This window comes from Aulonocara stuartgranti (assembly GCF_965226115.1).
Source record: "Aulonocara stuartgranti genome assembly, chromosome: 19".
Classification (NCBI taxonomy): Eukaryota; Metazoa; Chordata; class Actinopteri; order Cichliformes; family Cichlidae; genus Aulonocara; species Aulonocara stuartgranti.
Window position 1 is genome coordinate 16,085,503 of NC_138955.1, and position 16,069 is coordinate 16,101,571.

At 42.3% G+C, this 16,069-nt stretch overlaps 1 protein-coding gene across 5 annotated transcripts in view; it reads left to right on the plus strand.

Annotated features, from left to right (window-relative positions):
• alk (ALK receptor tyrosine kinase) overlaps positions 1–16,069 on the plus strand; it is a 417,876-nt gene that overhangs the window by 398,841 nt on the left and 2,966 nt on the right. For all 5 annotated transcript variants that reach the window (XM_082517110.1, XM_082517112.1, XM_082517111.1 and 2 more), the window contains 8 exons: positions 161–251; positions 1,189–1,253; positions 1,343–1,472; positions 2,979–3,076; positions 6,140–6,232; positions 10,805–10,906; positions 11,155–11,289; positions 15,408–15,498. In XM_082517110.1, the coding sequence (XP_082373236.1) occupies positions 161–251; positions 1,189–1,253; positions 1,343–1,472; positions 2,979–3,076; positions 6,140–6,232; positions 10,805–10,906; positions 11,155–11,289; positions 15,408–15,498 (805 nt within the window). The remainder of the gene's footprint in view (positions 1–160; positions 252–1,188; positions 1,254–1,342; positions 1,473–2,978; positions 3,077–6,139; positions 6,233–10,804; positions 10,907–11,154; positions 11,290–15,407; positions 15,499–16,069) is intronic.

The window sequence follows — 16,069 nt, forward strand, 5'->3', positions numbered from 1 at the left end:
ACCTCGTGCTTAGCTCCTCGGGTAATCGATGTTTGGACAAAAGGTTTATTTAGGATGTCTTTCTGCTGCCTTGTTCAAGCGTCTTTAGTTTAGAGGTGTCAGCACTGTTCTTGTTTAAATCGTTCTCTCTAAAACTAGTTATGTGTTTGTTTGTTTGCAGGGGTCTAGGTCACGGTGCTTTTGGTGAGGTCTACGAAGGTCTTGCAGTGGGGATACCAGGTGAACCAAGTCCACTGCAAGTTGCAGTCAAGGTGAGTCATGACGCAAGAGTAATAGTGGGGTTACATGTGATGGATGTTTGTGCGGCGTTTCTCCGGCAATCACAGAGTTGAAGACTTGTTTTGAAACTCCGTTAAAAGCTTTGTAACAGAACGACTGTAACAGTTATTTTCTCTGCCCCACATTCAGCATCATTCAGCTCAAGATACAAAATATCATAAATACTGTATGCAACACTTATTACCACAGACTTTTTATAAAAGATGGATGTACCCATTGGGACACCACCAGCTGGTTTATAAAGCTCCATTCTAAAGCGACAATTTGTAGCATTATAGTTTGTTTTGGACCAAAACAAAGTATTTTTGGACGAGAGGGTGTCGTGCTAAATTGTCAGCTGACACAGTGAGCCTGGTAAGCAATATGCATTAATAGATGGTTGCATACTCATACACAGATTGCTGCTAATTAGCGCTAACAGACTAATGAAATATTAGAATTTCACTTGCCAAAGCTGGAGCACATTCTTCTTGGATGGTCTCTTAACCGCACAGTGAGCCATATTATTTGTGTGATAATTACATTAAAAATGCTCCATAAGGCACCAACGGCACAAACGCAGTCGAGAGGTCCAGTTCAATGACTCCAATTAGCTGAGGTGAAGCCTAGCAAACTGCTAGTGGCTTAATCAGAACCCGCTTGTCACTCACAATGTCCAGGCCACTAATAATTCCAACCTTTAGCCTTTATACAGATAAAACAGGTTTGTTATTTTAAAAAAGGAGTTCTCCCCAGGCGTCGTGATGGGAGGGAAGTGGCTCTAGAGACCAAAGCAGTTTTTGTGCCCGTCTGCAAAAAGTTTTTTTGAAGCCTTAAGTGCCACACAAAGAACTGCAATTTCATTTGAAGCCAATTACAGCTTGCTTATTACCATTTGTTGCACTGAGATTTGGTTTCCATTTAAACTAGACTCTTCCGGAAGTTTGTTCTGAGCAGGATGAATTGGACTTCCTCATGGAGGCTCTAATCATCAGGTAGGAGCTATTTAAGCATTAAGAAAATTCAGTCTGTCGTACAGCACCAGCAGAAATCTGACCTGTGTTTCTCTGCTGTGTCGCTGCAGCAAGTTCAACCACCAGAACATTGTGCGCTGTATAGGAGTAAGTCTGCAGGCTATGCCTCGGTTCATCCTGCTCGAGCTGATGGCTGGAGGGGACCTCAAGACGTTCCTGAGGGAGACCAGACCCCGGCTGGTGAGACACACTGCTGCTTGGCACTCAAGTGAACATATCACTTTATTCTCCTGAGACCCAGCCCCCAGTTTGGGATTGATTGGGCCTGATAACAGTAAAAACTAAACATCATCTGTGAACAGACAGTATTTTTTTAATAGTGGATGTGGGTTTATTTTAAAGGATAATACAAAAAGTTCATAATTGTTAACAAAGTCTAAAACATTTTATTGAGCAGAATGAAGCTCCTTTGTGAGGAATTGGGGTCTCAGGAGAGTAAGATGCACAAATGTACTACTGTATGCGTTAAGCGCCTAAATATCACATGACGCAGTGCATTGATTTGGTCTTATATTCATGCTGACCTGATGAAATCCAGCATTTATTCTCTTGTTTTAATCTCCAAACTGGCTCTGCAGCCACTTAACTCTAACATCGTTATCATGTCTCACTTTGGACTCCATATAAACTAAACACTTATGTGTACTGCTTGAAGTTTGACAGGGTAGCTAAGTCGAACACACCTAGCTATACATGATGACTGCAACGTCCAATAGTGAACGCTGCACTTGGTACCGCTCATCTAATACACATTTCTTCTACACTGAGTGAAAACGTAACACCTGTATACAACAAACAATGTCACAACAGCTGTAATTTCAGCGTCTGAAAGAAGAAAATCTTTTGTTGTAAGCTAGCTAGCGTCAGCATTGCCATTAGCTCTGCTGATGTAGCCTCACTTTACACTGTTGGCCAAAATTTCATTGATTTGTGCAAGTATTTTACTGTTTTTGGCAGTTATTAAAGTACAGCAACTGAGTACTTGTCAGTGTGAACACATTTCCAGACTAAAAAAAGCAATGGTAATTAAACTGTAGGCTCAGTTTTCTGTCCTTAGCTGACAGGAGTGGCACACAGCACGGTTTTCTGCTGTGGTCAATCTGCTTCAAGGTTTGACATGTTGTGTTTTCAGAGATTTACTTCTGCATCTTCTTCTACCTTGGTTGTAACAAATAGTTTTTGGAGAAGATTCTTGCTGTCCTATCAGCTCGAAGCAGTGTGCTCATTCTCCTCTGACCTCTGGCATCAACAAGACATTTTCACCTAGAGAACTGCAGCTCACTGGATATTTTCTCTTTTTCGGAGCAGTCTCTATAAACCCCAGAGACGGCTGTGAGGGTTAATCCCAGCAGATCAGCTGTTTCTGAAATACTCAGGCCAGCCCGTCTGCCACAACTAACGAACAAAGTGGCTGATGAGTAATTTATATAATCTCTCATTTTTGACAATCCATATGCCAATACAGATAAATCTGTGATGGGCAGTGTTGGTTAGTCTCTTTTGCTGTGTTATTAGAGGGTTTTTTTTTACTGTGAGGTTGAACCAGAATGGTAAGTTTGTAGCAACGAGCTAAAGGGGGATTGTTATCATAAAATATAGTGCTCATTAACTCTTAAAGATACTATTCCTGATTCAGCCCCAGATTCAGTTTTTTGTTTTTTCTCTGTCTCTTCTCTGTTTAATCAGGATCAACCATCCAGCCTGACCATGGTGGACCTCCTCAACGTGGCCAGAGACATCGCTAAGGGCTGCCAGTATCTTGAGGAGAACCAGTTTATACACAGGTACCTCAGCAGATGGCTGCACATTTTGCATACACTTATGCAAAAACAAATTTACGTTGGCAAAAATAAATGGAGCATATTATTATGAACGAATACAGTGAACTCAGTGGTTCTCTAGTCTCCCTAGCAAAACCGATCAGACTGACATATTCGGGGAGCTCATTCACTGAGGTCAGTACGGTATTTCACAATTTAAAAGAAAGTGTTTTCAGATCTACATCAAAATTTAATGTATCCCTCTTTTCCCCCGGCCACCAAGTTTCATGAAATTTGTCTTGGTGGGGTTTTTTTGCGTGATCTAGCTGACAGCCAAACAAACAGCACCTATCACAAACCCCCGCCTCGGCTTTTTGCCTTGGCAGATGAACAATATGCAGAACATATGGGTATGCATGCCACTGTATAAATATGGAATGCAAATGTGCATTCAAACAAACCGAGTTCCCTGCCTTCATCTAGCATCTACTCAGAATAATGAACTGACTGCATCTGTCCAAGCAGAACATATGGACTGAGTATGCCTTTTGCCTTCCCTGAGATAGCAGAAAGGACAAGTGATGAGTTTAGTATCGGAGCAGCCAGATGGGCTAGCCAGCTTGCCTTTTTACGCTCTGTATCCGAGGCGCAAGTCAAGAGTATGCCCCTTCTATGCTCATATTCGCAGTGGCTGGTGAACCATATGATGTGGCTAAAGAATTTTTAAAAGCCCTCTCTTGAATCCGACTTACAAAAATCTCCTTCGTGGACGTGCACGAGGAAAGTCAAGTACGTGTTAATACGAGAAAAGGTCAAAATAGATTCTGCAATCAAATCAGGACAATTAAAGCACATCCACCTTCCCTGAGATCTGCCTTTGACTTCCCAGGGATTGGCCAATGACAGACGAGGTCTATTAAACCTTGTTTGCCCCGCTGCGGTACAGTAAAGCTCCATCAATCCACCTAATGGCCGACTCCTCTCCAGAGCCTCGTGATCTTCTATTCAACCTGATTCTCTGCCTTTAAACCTGTATTAAAAGTCCCCCCCAACGCTGTCCTTGAGGCTAATTTCATTTTTATAGAAGCGTGTTTTCTTGGGGGTGAGTAAAGGGCATGTGAGTGAAGTAGGCTGCTACTCCAAAAACAGAAAGCAGCTTTCTCTCGGGGCTTACTGGGTTGGATGAAGAGCTGTTATGTTCACCAAGAGGTTAAATCACAGGGTTGATGTTATCTGAGAATGACTTACTCCAGCTTATGTGTGTTTCTCTGCTTATTTCCATTTTATGGCTAGTGGATGGTGCAGTGTTGCTCTTTGGTTATTTCATTTTACAAGCGGCCTGGCAATTGTAGCCACCTGAAAATTATCACTGTACTGAGGAGTTGGGCAGTTTCGTGCAACTGCAGGTGTTAAAATAGGCTAACGCGTATTGTTCTGTAAGTGCTGCTATGAAATGGGTCTTTAAGCTGCAGTGAAAATTTACTGTAAATAAGGTTCACATTATAAGGCCGGTTAATAATATTTTAACAACAGTCTCCTCTCATATCGCTGTGCTGCACGTACAACACATCTGTGTCTTTCCCTTAAGCTTTTAGACCACAGTCTGTCACAGCAGTATGCTGCAGTTCAAGACTCCTCCTCGCCTACAAGCAAAAGCAAATCATTTCCATGAATTCTTCCAAGCCATTAAACACAGCAAGTTGGATTTAGTAATAGCACCTCACGACTCTGTGTGTGCACGTGTGTGTGCACGTGCACTCTCGCCCGCTGATTAGAGTCGCGCTACGGTAGAAATTATGCAGCTTTCCTGAAGCGGCTTAGATGACCTTAAATGGATTAATTGTTTCACCTCTTGTTCCTGAAAAAGAAAATGGAGGAAGTTTCTCTTCTCTGTTTTTTATAACCGAGTTTATAGACACTGACACTTATTTAACTACTTTAATATAAAGTTTAAAAGAAACTTGGAGAAAGTGGAACTGATGTCCTAGAGAGGATTTTATTGTTTCTCATACTAACGCGATGAAATACTTTTATAATGTTAGCTTACATCTCTTGCGGTGGACTAAAGTGGGGCAGCTGTGTACAGTGGTTAAAAAGCCCTCCGTTTAAATCAGTCTGAACCATTACTTCATCCTCATTGTGTCATTTCTCATCTGAGCTTGGAGGCCAAACATCAAAACATGTGTGTGCGTTTGTGTCTACACACAGAGCTCGGTGCTGTGTGTTTCTATCGCTGGTGGTTTCCAGCCGTATCCTGTCTCGTGATCTAGTCTGAGATCGGCGCCGCCACATGATGTTATTCTGTCTGGCTGTTTATTGGCCTTTGGTGCTCGCTTGTCTGCAGTGTGCAGACGAGCAGTGAGCTACGTCACTTCTTAAGATGTTGAGAAAGTTAGATGCCTGGGGAGCAGAGAAAAGTGTGTGAGCTCGGCTCCTTTTTCCCCAGACAGCAGTACAGCACGCCGTGAGAACTACTGTATTTTTGCTCAAAGAATAACCGGCCCAGAACAGTGCAAATATGAATTTTCTCCTCTAACCCACTCAGCCTGCACATACATTTCAATCTTTTCTTTGGATCCACCATGTGGGCAGAGTCATAGGAAACTATACACTTTGCCAGCTTGCCCGGAGCAGCTTGGTAGTTACAGTGAACTTCAGATCCAACAGGGAGCATCTGTAGGTGTTTCATACATGGAGATGTTATAGATGCAAATGTATGAAAACCTCTGAGCAGAGCTTTGCGAGCATCAGTATTCACCTTGTCGTGCTGTATAATTCAGGCTTAAGCTATTTTCACAAATGTACAATACAGTGGGACTGGATATGAAACAGTCTATAACCTGCCAGTACCCCAAGCACAAAGTCTGTATATTGAGTGATGAATTCACAATGGGTCAGGCAGCACCTGCATTGAAACCACAGAGAATTTCAGCAGTGAGAACTGTGTAAAGCGTCCTGCTGTGTGTTAGATGTGAGAAAGCTATCCTCACCTGATCCTCCTGAAGTTCGTGGGTAAAGATTTCTAATAGCATGAGTCCATGCATGTGTGCAACATAACCTGAAAGTGTTTTTTTTCTGTTCTTCCAGGGACATTGCAGCACGGAATTGCCTTCTGACCTGCAAAGGACCGGGACGAGTGGCTAAGATCGGAGATTTTGGGATGGCTCGAGACATTTACAGGTACAATACTAACGCAGCTCAGTGGCAGCGGGCAAGAACACTCTGGTCCAGTTGGCTAGCTATAGCTGAACTGGAATCCAGATAAAGTCCAAAGGGATGCAGCTCACACCAAACAGAGAGAAACAAACATGTGGCAGAATACTTTTCTTTTACACAGTCCACGACTCTGACCTAATGGCAAGTAAAATCAGAGAGTAGGATGACCGGAAGGCCTAAGCAGCAATCATTGGATTTTAACCTAGTACCACTTGTCACAGCTTTGCTTCCATCAGGTGACAGGACTGGAAGGAAGTCGTGTAGCTTTTTTCAGAAAATCATTGGGGTGGCTGTAGCTCAGGTGGCAGAGCAGGTCAGCCACTAATCAGAAGGTTGGTGGTTCGATCCCAGGCTGCATCCTCGCTGCATGCCAAATATCCTTGGGCAAGATACTAACCCAATGTTTGCCTACTGGTGGTGGTCAGAGGGCCCGGTGGCGCCTGTGTCCGGCAGCCTCGCCTCTGTCAGTGCGCCCCAGGGCAGCTGTGGCTACAATGTAGCTTGCTATCGCCAGTGTGTGAATGTCTGTGTGAATGGGTGAATGACTGAATGTAGTGTAAAGCGCTTTGGGGTCCTATGGACTAGAAAAGCACTATACAAATGCAGGCCATTTACCATTTTACCATTGAGCAGACTGGCCGCTGACTTCTCAGATGCCCGTTGCTCTTAGAAATAGGGATACGTTTGCTTGGAAAAGCAGTTGCTGCATGCCATTGGCAAATAGCAAGACTGTATGCACTGGTGGAGAAACCTCTTCTCGCTTACTGATATGTGCAATGCAGGTCATAGATGCATGAAAGTTTTTTCTTTCTTGTGTGACTATAACAAAAAAGAGTTGAAACTGTTTTTGTCCTGGGCTTTTTACCCAGTAAATACTGCAGCTCAGCTGTTTTATCCTCTGTTATACTGTTGGACTGAAGCTTTCTTTTAATCTAGACCAGCTCCCCTTTAGTCATTGTTCTCATCCCCTTTTTTTTTAATATAGCTACCATTATTTCACGTGGCATCATTTAAATGAACGCACAATCCAGCAGGGAAATCTCCCAAGCCTTTCATCTGGTAAGAAATTAGAGCAAGGAAAATATGTCACAACATTCAGTTAGATCAGCGCAGCGCTTTTGAATCATGCGATGAAAAGTCACACGAGAGCAAAGTCACTCACAGAGCATCTGGAAAAAGCTGTTGCACAATATCCCCGGGGAGCCACTTTAGGAACACTTGATTTAATTGCTGATGTCAGTTTTTCAGGTGCCTCACTGCGATTTTGTTGTTATCTCTCAGCCTGAAGCTCTGGTGCAGGGGCTTTTTATTATTCGGAGAGAGGCGGGTTGTTTTGCACACATGGCTACCAGGCTGCTGGTGCGTTATTTTTGCCATTTCACGATGTGGCCATACTGCTATGTGACAAGCGACGTGGGGTTCTTTTGAGGCGATCACAGGGGGACAGGTGCCCCCAGTGAGGCACCAGGACATGGCTTAATGTCAGCTTTTTATATTCCGCTAGAGCCACAGACATACTTGCACTTGCAGAATTTCACTCACACAGTCTTTCACGCATGCCTGCGCACCAGTGATGTGGTGGTAAATAAAAAGCTGGGTAGACAATAGCTGGCAGACAGCCGTCATCCTAAGGTGAACAGCTGCCAGTATGAAGAGAAATCTACTGTTTCGCCTTAAATGACCATATTTTCATAGGGTCTAATAACAGTAGCTGTATAGCACGACTCTAGGCTGTATTTATTAAAGTCAGCCTGGCGTGCACACATGCAGGCGCACAATAAAAGCAGAACAAAGACATCCAGCTCCGCAGACACAAACATTAGCCTCCACCATTGTGTCCTTAGGTGCATGCAACTATCTTACTTTCCATTCAGCACAGCCCGCTCCGTGCCTTTGTCTCTTACTGTTAGAGCAGTATTAGAGGGAAAAACTATCTTGCACACAGAGTCACACATAAACATAAAACACCTCCATTTGAGCTATAGATTTCCTGAGACTGTATTTAAGCCTCCCTAATCTGCAGCTCAGCTTTCAGTCAGTGTTGGAGGTGTTGGCAGGAGTAACAAATATGTCCATACACCCTGTGCTGAAAAAGAGGTTGATCTAGCGATAGCGGGATTATCAGTCTCGTGTTCTACATGTCCCTCAATCTTTCTCAGAATGATTCACCGTTCTCTAACAGCCTGACAACCGACAGGGCGGAAGAAAATTAGAGTTCGGTTCATCTGCATTTATTTGTTTCGGTTGCAGAGGTCATCAAGGGTGGACGCAGTATACGTTAAAAAAAAAAGAGGACATTTTAGGAGAATAAAAGGAGCTCCTGCAGCAGTTTGGTCTTACTGCATCTATTTACAGGGGCCACTCCACTTCGCTCACCGTTTTCTTTATTAGGATGGACAAGAAAATTAGAGGGGTACCGAGGACGGAGAGGGGAATGAGATGGTAGCACGATTCAATCCTGTAATTGCGGGACTAAAAATGGGGCTGGTAACTGATTCCCATCACTGACTGGGGCATGTTATTTTAAGTGATGGATTAAGTCGCTGGGTGCATATCTGAGTGTCTGCCCTGCAGTGTAGCTCTCAGCTAATCTGTCAAGCAAACAGACTTCACTAGTGATTGTTTTCTCTGCTTCATTGATTATGTGTAATTTCCCTCAAGGGTAACTTCTTATGCCAATAGTTTATATTTCCCTTTTAACCATATTATCTGTCTGCATATCATTTATATTCATCTCTGCTCATGGATCCCCTGAAGAGTCGCAGCTGCAGCTAAGTTAAAGTAAATGATGAGTGCTGGCTCTTGCTGTTTGCCCTGGGTTCATACTGTAGGAAATGCAGCAGTCTATTAACGCTCTCACCTGAATTTATAATTAAAGGAAACTCCATCTTTATGACCAAAATTTAATAACTGAGGCCGGGCCTTGGCTGCAGATGGTTAATACTGCATAAATATTGCACCTTTTACTTCTGTTTTAGCCTCTTGGCACTCATCTCATATTATTTTTGGATTTAATTTAAATGTCAGTTCCAGGTTATACAGTAGGTACAGAGCAGTGGCTTTTAACTGAAGTTTGGACATTTTTGCCCCAGGAGAGCATGAAATGAAAGCGGGACTATTATGCCTTTTCTTATTTTCCATCACATATTTATATGCCGTTCCAATGTTGGGTGTTAATTATGGCCCAGTGTTCAAAATGATGAAGCTGGTGGATGTAAAAGTATTTCCCGTGAGCCAAAAGGCGTCAAGCTGCTGTAAATGCTCAGGTTCAAAAATTTTTTCTTCTCTCAGTTCTTGAGGATAGCTTTAATATAGTCGAGCGGCACACAAAAAGCACACACACACTGTTTAAATCGTCTGCTTTCAAGCAGAAGCCAATCAGAAAAAAGTTGGCTTAAAGGCAGAGCAGTGAAGCTAGCTTATTTCAGAAGCCCAGGATAAGATACAGTATCTCTATTTGGAACTGTCAGTGCTTTGAAGTAAATCATGCAAAGCTGCTGTTGTTGACTTCAAAAATGAAGATATGGAGCTGGATATGAGCACTTGTCCAGACAAATATAGGACATAGAGCCAAGTGCACAGGTATCAGATGGTGCATTGAAAAAGCTCAGGCTCCTGAGATGGTCCCATAATTTATCCAAACTACAACTGTCTATTTATTCTTTATCACCTTGTTTTTGATGCGTTTGTTTTCTCTATATGTTTATGTGTTCGACCAGGGAACACTAGTTACACCTGGGAGCTGCCCACTGTAATTACAATTCATTCCTGTGCAGCCATGTGCAGCTTCAGCGGAGCAGCTGCTGTTTTCAGCAGAGGAAGAGCATTATTCCTTAGGCCCCAGGGATTTGAACTGGCAACCACCCAGCCAGTCACACAGTCTCATTTATTATCAAGAATTGCCATGTTTATGAACAAGTGCTTAGGGAATATGCTGATATTTTTATGACAGTATTACTGGGGGCAAACAGATTTACTCCTCCGCAACAGAAAACTGTGCCAAAAATAAAGTTTTCCCGTCTGACAGCAGCTGACACCACTTAACTGTGATCCTGACACATGTCCGTTTTTCTTTGTGGACACCGTGGCGGACGTGAAGCCGAATGGGAGCCACTTCACGTCTGTCCTTGTTGTGCATCTCGGGGAGGGCGAGATAAACCAGGCGGCGACCTCTATCAGCACCAAAGATCAGATACAGCACGCATCTGATTATTTTTCTAGCAATGCAAAGGGCAAGGCAGCATTAAAAATGGCTCAGACGGGGCTCGGCTCAGACGGGGCTCGGCTCAGCCCGGCGAGAAATCTGCGTCGTTCCTTTCTGCGAGATAAGGAGTTCTTAGAAGGTCTCACACAGCAACATGTAAGAAGGCTGAAAAAGCGACCAGATCAGAGCGCCAATAAAGCTGCCGAAAAACACTGAATTAATTGCTGGATTTGAGAAGTTTTCACCTTTTTTTTTTTTAATACTGTGTCTGATCTGTTATTAACCACACGGTTATGCAAGCACGTCCCTCACAAATGTGTTTGTGTGTTCAGGGCGAGCTATTACAGGAAGGGTGGGCGTGCCATGTTGCCGGTGAAATGGATGCCACCTGAAGCTTTCATGGAGGGCATCTTCACATCTAAAACAGACACATGGTGAGAACCCTGCACACATCTCTCAGACTGACACTGGTTTCACCTCCAGAGTTTCACACCTGTCTGTTTTTTTCACCTCCTGCTGAACCCTCGCTGCATTTCTCTCCGTCTCATACTTGTCCTCTGCTCTCATCCTTCACCACTTCAGCGGTGATGATGCCTGTAATTTAAGACTTGATTGTCCTTAGCTTTCTTTCTCTCCCTCCAACTAATCTTTTTTTTTTTTTCTCATCAATCGCCTCTCGAAGGTCATTTGGGGTCCTGCTGTGGGAGATCTTCTCGTTGGGCTACATGCCATATCCGAGCCGCAGTAACCAAGAAGTGCTGGAGTTTGTAACAAATGGGGGAAGAATGGACCCGCCTAAAAACTGTCCTGGACCTGTGTAAGTGCAGATCACACAGACAAGAAAGATCACAGTTGTAAGAAAGAGCTTAAATTTATCAACTTTTTTGTACTTATTGCTCATGGCATCTAATCCAAGTCACAACTGTAAGCTAATGCTGCACAGGCCAGTTTCACACATGCACTGAACTGCTAAACCCAATATAGGCATATATGAAAACAAATGCAGATTATCCAGCTAGCCCGGTAAATTCACTGTCACTGTAAGAAAGCAGCACTATAGATTTAGTTTAGAAGCTTCTGCTTCTTTCACAGTTTGGCTAATCTGACTGTTTTAAGAATTTCGGTGTTTTATACAAAATTAGACAAAGTTTTGTCGGGTTTTCCTCCCATCAACCCCGATTGGTTGAGGCAGATGGCTGCTCCTCCCTGAGCCCGATTATTCTTCCTGTTAAAAGGGAGTTTTTCCTTCCTGCTGTCACTAACTGCGTGCTCAAAATGGGTTGTTTTCATTGCTCTGTATTATTTCAGGGTCTCTACCTTAGGATGTAGCAGTCGCCTTGAGGCAACTGCTCTTATGATTTGGTGCTTTAAAAAGACAATTTAATTTAATTGAACCTTCCACTTTAATAATAATACGAGTCAGACTGCAGTGATATGGGAATATCACAGCTGATAATCCAGTGCATTTACCACTCGAGAGAAGGTGTCATGCACACACTATCCATGCAGCGCACTCACCTTAGCCACGTAAAGTATTTCCAGTGTGAATGTGTCTGAAGTAGAGATGGGCCGATCCGATATTACGTATCGGTATCGGTCCGATACTGACCTAAATTACTGGATCGGATATCGGAGAAAAATAAAAAATGTAATCCGATCCATTAAATATCACGAAAGCACCTCACAAAACTTGCAACACGCCGTAACTCACCTCAGAACGTTAGCATGTCGGAGCAGTATGCATCACGTGATAGAGCAGCTGTGGCATGCGGGACCTGTCGGTGGTCTGGATAGCATTTGGAGCTTCGCTAGCAACCCGGCATTTCATCTCCGACAAAGTTATCCCCGAGAGAAGTAAAGCAAGTGTGTAAGTCCATCTCTGAATGTTTGTAAAGCATTCCTGCGTTAAGCTTAACAAGCGACTGCCTCTCGCTCTCTGGCTGCTACTTCAATCATGAAACTGCTTAATGATCAGCTGATCGGCTTTTCTGTCGCGAGTCCGTGTCTCTGGTTTGTTTTTGGCCCACTTTGCACCAGAAAGAGGAAACCAGCGGCTGAACAACAGCAGCACGTTTAAGCTTGATCAGCTGTTGTTAGAATTTATTTAATATTACTTTCTACACCAGGATCTTTTTCTATGTAGCTGACGCTGGTAACTGTGCAGGGGCGGATCTAGCAAAGTTTAGCCAGGGGGGCCGATAGGGCATTAACAGGGAAAAGGGGGGCACAAAGACATACTTTTCTTTCTTATTCTCATTTAAAATGTCAAGCTTTTAATAAATAATTATCTGACACCCAAAGTTTTAATTTGATGTAAAATGAATAGAAGTCAATTACTGTATATAGTAACTATTAAGTCTAATATATATACCCTAGTAAGCTATAGTACTTTTTCCTTTGGGAAGGTACCATCTGTGCAGTCTGCAATTTTGTTGAAGAAAGATGTTGAATCTATTTAATATTTCTTGAAAAATAATTGATTTCTGTGCATTTTTTTCACACTGCATCAAATTAAGGTTGATTATGTCGATTAAGCATCATGAGGTGGAGCGTGAGGGGTGGTTCCCTATTTTTTATTTATTTTTGTTGTTGCTGGGAGTTGGAACCCTATTAGTTAGGTTGCTTAATATTTATGCTAAGTACTCTTTAAAATACCAGAATAGGGAGGATGGTGTAGGTTTAAGTTTATTAGATTGATCAGTATTGCTGAACTATGAAATTTTTTTTTTTTTTGCATACAGGTATAACAGAATAGCTTTAGTGTAGTTGTTGTTTTAAACTTGAGTATGAACTTATACAAAATGCAGCAATATATTAAAAAAACAGTTTTATTGATTAAAAAACACTATATCGGATTCATATCGGTATCGGCAGATATCCAAATTTATGATATCGGTATCGGACATAAAAAAGTGGTATCGTGCCATCTCTAGTCTGAAGCAGACTATCTTGCTTTGCACTGCCTGTGAGAAAGAACAACTGATCTAGTTGTCTTCAAACTATCCATAGTTCGTATCAAACAGCAACCAGCAGATTGTACTTTTCCTGTTTTTATAGCCATTCAGGATCAAGGCTGCAAAAGATAAATGACCTTCTGTGCTAACGACTTCTCTAAAAGCTACTCTAAGTCAGGTGTTCCAGTTAAAGACGTGAGAGATGAATTGGAGGTTGAAAGGTGCCACACATGATAAATAAAGACATATAGAGTCTCTATTGACAGAGTCTGATCCTCTAAAGTAAGACTGGTGGGTGTGAATCATGTCTCGATCACAGCAACTTTCAAAGGACTTTCGAAAAAACAATTCTAAATGTGCACAAAGCTGAAAAGAGCTTTTGAAGACCTGGGTCCCCTGAGTTCTACAATAATAAGACAAACTATCCATTAAATGGGGAGTTTGTTTCTGCTGGGAGTGAGCATCATGCAAACAACACAGTAAGATGGCATTGTTCAGTCCTGAAAATGGGTAAAAACAACCCAAAAGTAACATGAAATTGTCAGCAAAATCTCTACAACAATCTATGTTCACTGTGAGAAAAACACAAAGTAAGAATTGTGTTAATGCAACAAAACCACAAAGGAGGCCACTGTTTTCAAAAATGAAAAGAGATGAGGTAACATTTACATTTTCTGGCTCAATGATGTTGTTTTGTTTGTTTGTTTTGAAGAAAAACAGGAACTGCACAACAAAAACAAGCCTTGTGTATGCTGTGAAGCAAGTTGAGAGGAAACGTCATGGTTCAAGGCTGCTTGGTCGCTCAGGACCTTGCTGAAGCTACTAATCAAAGATGGAACACGAAATTTAACAGGAGGGAGCAGCCGGTGACCTGAAGCTTCACAAGGCTGAATAGTTCAGAGTTCTATCATCGATCAAGTCTGATAAAGGCTGTTACTGCTAAATAAAACGTTTTACAAGTCACAAAGAGTCTCCCAGATTGAAACATAGTCACGGGGATTGTACTACATGTCTATACTATAGACTGTATTTCTCAGCCACTTTATGATATAATACTCTTTGTCAACATCGATGACTACTAATTGTTTGTTAACCTACAAGTAGAGGAAGTTAGACAATTAGTAGTCCCTTCTCTATTCTGCCCCTTACCTCCCTGGTTGAACATGTGATCCTGACTCTCAATGCTTCACAGGAAGAGTACAAGTACACAGCACACTTCACCCTACCACTTCTGTCTATCACCTCCTTGTTAATGATCTATGTACCTCTAGCCATGAAAGCAGTTGTTTTCCCCAGGCTGGACTTGAACATGCGTCTCCCGCTCCAAAGGCGTGGAGTCTTACCACTACACCACTATCCAGCTATATATCCATCTGTCTATATCTCTATCTCTATATAAAAATAATAAAAAAGAAAATTTCCCTGAAGTGCAAATGTATTTTGAAATGAAATTTGTATCCGACGTATCTTCCTAGCAACGTAGCACTGATGTGCGCATTAGTGTAATCGGTATAGCAGGAAATCGTGAATTAAAAAAAAGTTCCCTCCCCAAATCTTGTTATTCATGTTCACTGTAAACGTGTTGTTGGTTTTTTTTGTTCTCTCAGAATAGGCAGATACCTTAAGTGCTCTATCAAACTGAAGTTTTTCTGAAAGCCACAGTGAAATTTAATCACCAATTAAAACCATAACTCAGGATTTAACATCACTAAAACTCGCTCCTGTAATTTACATCGCCCATTTAACAATAGCTCTCAGTGGTGGGAGGTTACACTTTAAATCTGCATTACAAAAACCTAATAAAATCAAAATAAAATAAATAAATAAATTTTAAAAAAAGCTAAGAAGCTATTAAGAATATTTAGTCAAAGGAGATTTACCCAGCATGCATTAAATCAGCTGGAGAGTCTCTGCTTTCTCTGCATGGAGTGGGAGAAAGTGTTTTGACTCCGTGTTTTCTGCTCGTTCATGTGCATTTCAGGTACCGTATAATGACTCAGAGTTGGCAGCACCAGCCTGAAGACAGGCCCAACTTCTCAACCATCCTGGAGAGAATCGACTACTGCTTACAGGTAACTAAACTGAGCACCGTATGGGAACCTGACTGTCATGCAGGCACTGATTAGGGCTGAGCAATCAGAGGAAACAACCTAACTGTGACTCATTGTTTACTATAAGCTCTTGGCATGCAAAAACTGATTACACAACACGAGTTTGTACAGAGCATAAGAAAGCGTATGTGTGCATGAAAAGGAGTGTTCCATCTGAGAGGAAGACATAATCTGCAGTAGTGGACTACTTGCTCTATTCGACCACTCTGCAGGACGATAGAATCAATCAGTACAGCTGACAAGTGGCTAAGATTATAATGTAAACTGCTGCTGCATCTTATGCCATAAGTTGTTGATGCGCAGCTTTCAGTTTGCTGGACCCACAGGCGAACTGTGAATATTCCACAACTTTGTTAGAATCTGCTTGCTGGGACGTTGTTGCCCTTTATTACTGTTAGTGCAGCCAGACTGTCAGCGCACTGCAGTTCTCCGTAATATCCTTCTCGTTAATTCTCTGCTCGACCTCGTGACATTTTCCAAGCAAAAGTATTAGACCAATGAAGTAACTGTTATGACCATTCATCCACAGCCA